The sequence below is a fragment of the Rhinopithecus bieti genome, unplaced genomic scaffold, assembly GCF_001698545.2.
Source record: "Rhinopithecus bieti isolate Rb0 unplaced genomic scaffold, ASM169854v2 scaffold_36840, whole genome shotgun sequence".
Lineage (NCBI taxonomy): Eukaryota > Metazoa > Chordata > Mammalia > Primates > Cercopithecidae > Rhinopithecus > Rhinopithecus bieti.
This window is the reverse complement of record NW_016816502.1, coordinates 1,478,891-1,484,847: the sequence shown is the minus strand read 5'-3', so window position 1 is coordinate 1,484,847 and position 5,957 is coordinate 1,478,891. Positions and strand designations below refer to the sequence as shown.

At 51.4% G+C, this 5,957-nt stretch overlaps 1 protein-coding gene and 1 long non-coding RNA gene across 2 annotated transcripts in view; one reads left to right on the top strand and one right to left on the bottom strand.

The window, feature by feature from the left end:
- Positions 1-1,469: 1,469 nt before the first annotated feature.
- SIAH2 (siah E3 ubiquitin protein ligase 2) overlaps positions 1,470-5,957 on the top strand; it is a 24,433-nt gene continuing 19,945 nt past the window's right edge. Inside the window, 3 exon segments of the mRNA XM_017854919.1 lie at positions 1,470-1,529; positions 1,532-1,632; positions 1,634-1,898. Coding sequence (XP_017710408.1) covers positions 1,470-1,529; positions 1,532-1,632; positions 1,634-1,898 — 426 coding nt within the window.
- LOC108517151 (uncharacterized) overlaps positions 1,909-5,957 on the bottom strand; it is a 9,481-nt gene continuing 5,432 nt past the window's right edge. The window contains exons 2-3 of the long non-coding RNA XR_001882017.1: positions 4,079-4,184; positions 1,909-1,992 (exon numbers count right to left, since the gene is read on the bottom strand). This is a non-coding gene — a long non-coding RNA (uncharacterized LOC108517151). The remainder of the gene's footprint in view (positions 1,993-4,078; positions 4,185-5,957) is intronic.

Here is a 5,957-nt window from a genome sequence, read left to right as displayed (position 1 = left end):
ACTCCTCACTGCTCCACCTATAAGATAGGTATTGTTTTTATTCCACTTTTACAGTTGGAGGGAACCATTTTTCACTCAGTCCTAATAGTTGGTCCTTACCTCTGTGTCTCCTACAAATATCCGATTTCCACCTAGGGTAACCCTTTCCCCAATTCTGGAATCGTTGGCTCAAGCAAAGTTTGCAGAAAAACAATTTAACTCGGAGCACACAGTTACATTTGGACATGCGGTTCACTCCGGGCTACGGTGCCCTCTCTAGCGCTTCTGCTGGGCGCGCAGGGTGGCCTACAGCTCGCAACAAAGACTAGGACTTCGGCCGGCTCTCTACCAAGCGGACGCAGCGCCTTACACTGGAGGCTCACCCACTGTCTTCAGAGACCTCACGACCCAACCCACGTTTCTGGCATTCCTAGATGATCTCGAACTCTTAGCCAAAGCTGTCCATGAGCTCACTCCTCGGCCTGCTATACAAGCCAGGGGCGCTTAATTCAACGAAGCTTCCTCCTGGTCCTCTGGGAAAGGAATAAAGGGGGCCTACCTCCTCCCCACCGCCCCCCTCTTTACTCAACCCCACCGTTAACTGTACGAAACTAGGTCCTGTGCCCGCTGCAGACCCAACTCGAGCCCCTCGCCCTGTTCCCGCCCAGTGCTTCTCGTCCTGACTCCGAACACAGAACTCCGTTGGCCGCGTCGCCCTCCTCGCCTGCACGCTGGTGACTCAACCCTGAGAAGAGAAACCTCTCGGTTTTTTCCGACCAGAGCAGGGGCGCTGGCGCCCCGCCCCTACCCGCCAGCGTACGGTCCCACCCACCGTCCACGCCCCCGCCCCGCATGAAGTTGCCCTTCTCGTTTGAGCTCAGGGACGCGTCGGCCAGACACCCCGGGGTGTGGCCAGAGGACTTCGGCGACGCCTTCCCCGAGAGTGGCCTCCCTCGCCAACCCGGAAAAGACAACGCCGCGGGGCTGCGGCGAGCCAGGCATGCTCACTGGCGCAGGCCCGGCCCGCAGCCCGAGCAGGAAGCGCCGGCGCTAGGCGGCCCCCTGCGCTGCCAGCTGGAGGGCGGAGCCAGCGGCCGGCGCAGGGTGCTCTGCCAGTCCCGCAGGCCTGGGCGGCCGCAACGTTGTCCGGCGTCACGTCCGCGCGCGGCCCCGGGCTTGCGTCAGCGGCGCTCCAGGGAAGCGGGATGGGCCGGGGTCTTTCGCGCACCGCCCCCCCCTGGGTTCGGGGCTCGGACGCCGCTGGGAGTGAGGGCATCGCGCGGGGGTCGACGCAGAAGGCGGTGCTGGAACGCGGGGGCTGCGGAGTGCATCGAGCGGCGGTCCCCGCCTCCGCCTTGCCGGGTGGCCGAGGCGCTCTGCGCCAGACGGGGTGGCGCGCCCGTAGGCGTTGCTCGGAGCTCGTGCCGCGGGGCGGCACCCCCTTGACCGGCGCGGCCCCGCGGCAGGCAGGCGCCGCCAGTCCACGTTCCATGGTTGGTTCGGAGCGCGGATGGCGCCCGTCCTCCACCGGCCCCGCGTAATAACCCTGCAGGCAAAGCAGCCGCCGCCGCAGCCCCGCACACTCCGTCCCCGGTGCGCCCCCGGCCGCCGCCCCATTTCGGCTGCGGCCCCGGCTCGTCCGCCGGTGCCCGCGCGCGGCGGTGATCTCTGGGCCGCAGCGGCGCGGGGGCGGGCCGGCCCAAGGTGTCCGCGGCCCCGAGCTGACCTCGCTCTTCGAGTGTCCGGTCTGCTTTGACTATGTCCTGCCTCCTATCCTGCAGTGCCAGGCCGGGCACCTGGTGTGTAACCAATGCCGCCAGAAGTTGAGCTGCTGCCCGACGTGCAGGGGCGCCCTGACGCCCAGCATCAGGAACCTGGCTATGGAGAAGGTGGCCTCGGCAGTCCTGTTTCCCTGTAAGGTAAGTCCAGGGACAGCCCGCGTACCTCCGCCGGTGACCTCAGGGACTCCGGTATCCTCCAGCCCACTCGCAGGCCCGGAGAGGCGGGCGGCATCTCTCATTTAAAAAAAAAAAAAAAAGAAAAAATGTTTACACTTCGTCTACCCTCCCTCAAGCCCACTTTGGGAGTAGTTCTGGGTTGACATTTACCGAGTAATGGTTAACTGACAGTTAACAGATTAATTGGCATTCGCTGGTCGTTAGAACATCGTAGCTCACCCGGCCCAATGCCCGCGTCCTTTGCAGACATGTATTCGGGTACGCTCGGTAGGGCTGGGCCGCACCAGTAAAACTTGGATCGAGAAACTATGTGTGGACTGAGGAGGGAGGAAAGGGGCAAGCTAAACGCACCCTTGTCCAGCCCTCGGCTTGGCTGAATTGATACTGGAGTCCTGCACCCCGCGCCTACAGTCTGCGCACCCCTGACACGTGGGAGCTCTCGAGAGTGTAGCTAAAAAAAGGGCGCCTACAGCCTGTTTTCCTCTAGCTAGAAGAAAACCCTGCAAACCACGCCTTTTTCTCTCCTAGCCTTCCAAGGACTGGGAAGGACTGAGGAGTTGTGGCTGCGTTTTTGTACTAAGTGGGGTGAAAACAGTCAATCAAGAAATTAACAAGGACACTCAAGAGCTGTTGTTACAGTTGTTTAAAGCTCATCACTTCATTTTTTATTTAATGTAAAAGTTTTCAATGCCCTTGCGAAAAATGCAAGCCAAGACCATAAGTAAAATGAAAGACCAAGACCTCTCCCCTCCTTTCCCACCATTGTTAGGTTTAGTGTGTATCTTTTTAAACTATATATACATACACCCTCGCAGCTAAATATAGGATCATAGATGTCAGTGTATGTCAGGGAGGTTTTTTAATACCCACACATAGATGTAAGTTTTTCTCCAAAAATGGCATCTGCAACTTGCTGTTTTTAAATTCATATTATCACACATATTTCTCTATGCCTGAAACCTAGTCGACTTCATTGTATTTTAAATGACTGTATAGTATTGCATTGTGTGGTCATATTGTAACATTTGTTTACCTTCAGGAGCAGTTTCACAGACATACTTGTCTACATTACTTCATTATGACCTAGAACTATACTGTAAAGTTCATTATCTGAAATTAGAAGTGGAAATATTGTCATTAATACTTTCCAGTTTTTTTGTAAAAGTAACTTGCTCTGCCTCTTGGGCCCTTTAGGCTGTCTTGTATTTCTCCTTGGTGCTGCTTATTTTATAGGACAAGAGCTCATTTTTAAATTAAAAATAATCCACCAGAGAATTCAGGCGTGGGACTCAGGTCAGTAAAATGAGTGCTTTAATTTGGTCTGCTGCCCTGCTGCAAATGAGGTTAAAAATAGCATATTTAAATAAGGGTTTGAATCAGTGTTTGGACTAGGGTGTTTCAGGCAACCTTAATAAATTGCTTTTAACCCCTCCTCATATAATGCTTACTAATTCACTCAGCCCAGTTTCTCAAAATTTAGATGAAGTATTTGCATAGTTGTCTTAGGGTTGTGAAAAAGGAGACAACCTAGTGTCGGAAAAGGTTTGGTGGTAGTTAACATAGAGTGGCTATTTGATGTTTGAGATATATTGCAGGGGTGGGGGATGCCCCACAGGATTTCTGGGGAACCATTTTCTCATCCCTTTACTTTCCCTTAAACCCGTAGTGGCTAACAGAAGAAATGGCTTTTAGGTGAGTTTTAGTTCACAAATGAGCATTTGATATTAGTCAGTAATCCATAATTTGTTTTTAAAATGTAACCTTAGAATTGTGTTGTTCCCAAGAGAAAGGGAAGGAAACAGTTATGCTATATGGAGCATGAAGTTTCACTTTCAGGATCTAGAACTCTGGTTCCTATGAAAGCATATGTTCTTTCCTAACGTGAAACAGGCTAGTGAAATCAACCTTGAAGAGCAGTTCTGGGAATCGGGGGTTCTCAGCCTTTCTGTACATGTCAGTGATTTTCTGAGTCTCTATTCTATAAGAATGCAGTTGGGCAAAGCCATTACTTTGCAAGCTGAAATTTAAAAGGGCCAACTATTCCCCTAAAGACCAGGAACCAAGCTTAGAATGTGATCTTGGGGATGCTTTTGTGTGTGCATGTGTGTGAGTTATATAAAGCGAGAGTGTGCATGCCTCACCTTTGGTTGATCAATAATCCAAACTATTGGCAGGGCAGCTCAGCCAGTTAGTCTAGATGAACCAAACTTGAATGTATACATAGGCCCAGCGACCAACCAAGATGTGCTGTAGAGGATGAGAAACAACAGGGAGTCATAAGGCCTGTATCAAACTTAAAACAAGGTAGGTCTGTTTACCTAGCCCTTCGGCCTACAGTTTGAGGCTCCTAGAAATTATGGGACTGCCTTTTCACTGTCCCCACCTGCTCTCAGAATCTCTCATGGGCTGGCTCATGTGAAAAAAACCAACGTTGAATAAAGTAACAGAGTCCACATCTCAAGAGCTGCCTGGCATTGCCACTGTTTGCCTGAAAGACCACCTCCTAGGGCCTTGATTTCCTCATCTATATAAATGAGAGATAAGTCTGCTCGACTTCTGAGGACCTGTAGCTTCTAGCATTCCATGAAAAGAAGGGAAGCTATCTGGAATGTTATTGAATGCCCTCTATCTGCCAGCTACTTCGCAGGGGTCAGCTTTTACTAGTTTGCTTTTTTTTTTTTTTTTTTTTTTTTTCAGATGAGGAAACTCATGCCTACAGAGTGGTTAAATGTGAAGTGACTTGTCAAATCACACAGCTAGTAAGAGGACCAGTCCAAGCACCTGCATCTCAAAGGCACAGATGTTTTGTCCTACACCTTACTGCGTAGGGATTTCGAATCTGAGTGTATACTCAAGATTCTGAATCATAACTCAAGGTTGACACCAGTAACAAAACCATCTGGTTGGATGAGTTCACCAGATGGGCCTCTTATGGGACCATCCCAAAATGACAACATACATACTCACTATGAAATTCATTGGCAGAAATTTTGTAGGCCATGTAAGGTAGGAAGATGGGGAGTGGGGGAAACCTACAAACCTAGTATTTTGTGGGATATCATCACAGCTCTGGACTGCTTCAGTTGGCCAAAAAATGGATGTATTGCCAAATAACTATCCTACTTAGGTGTAGGGTAATTAATTAAAGGCTAGAGTGTTGCCAGCACCTTTGACATGGGGAGCCAGGTACATTATTAGCTCAGATCTTTGGGTGTGGTGGCTCATGCCTGTAATCCCAGCACTTTGGGAGGCAGAGGCGAGCAGATCACCTGAGGTCAGGAGTTCGAGACCAGCCTGGACAACATGGTGAAACCCTGTCTCTACTAAAAATACAAAAATTAGGGCCAGGCTCAGTGGCTCACACCTGTAATCCCAGCACTTTGGGAGGCTGAGGCGGGCAGATCACCTGAGGTCAGGAGTTTGAGACCAGCCTGACCAACATGAAGAAACCTGGTTTCTACTACAAATACAAAAAAGTTAGCTGGGCACGGTGGTGCATGCCTGTAATGTCAGTTACTCAGGAGGCTGAGGCAGGAGAATCGCTTGAACCCAGGAGGCAGAGGTTGCAGTAAGCCGAGATCACGCCATTGCGCTCCAGCCTGGGCAACAAGAGTGAAACTCGGTCTCATTTAAAAAAATAAAATAGGCCGGGCGCGGTGGCTCAAGCCTGTAATCCCAGTACTTTGGGAGGCCAAGACGGGCGGATCACGAGGTCAGGAGATGGAGACCATCCTGGCTAACACAGTGAAACCCCGTCTCTACTAAAAATACAAAAACTAGCCGGGCGAGGTGGCGGGCGCCTGTAGTCCCAGCTACTTGGGAGGCTGAGGCAGGAGAATGGCATAAACCCGGGAGGCGGAGCTTGCAGTGAGCTGAGATCCGGCCACTGCACTCCAGTCCGGGCGACAGAGCGAGACTCCGCCTCAAAAAAATAAATAAATAAAATAAAATAAAAATTAGCTGAGCGTGGTGGTGGGCACCTGTAATCCCGGCTACTCAGAGGCTGAGGCAGGAGAATCG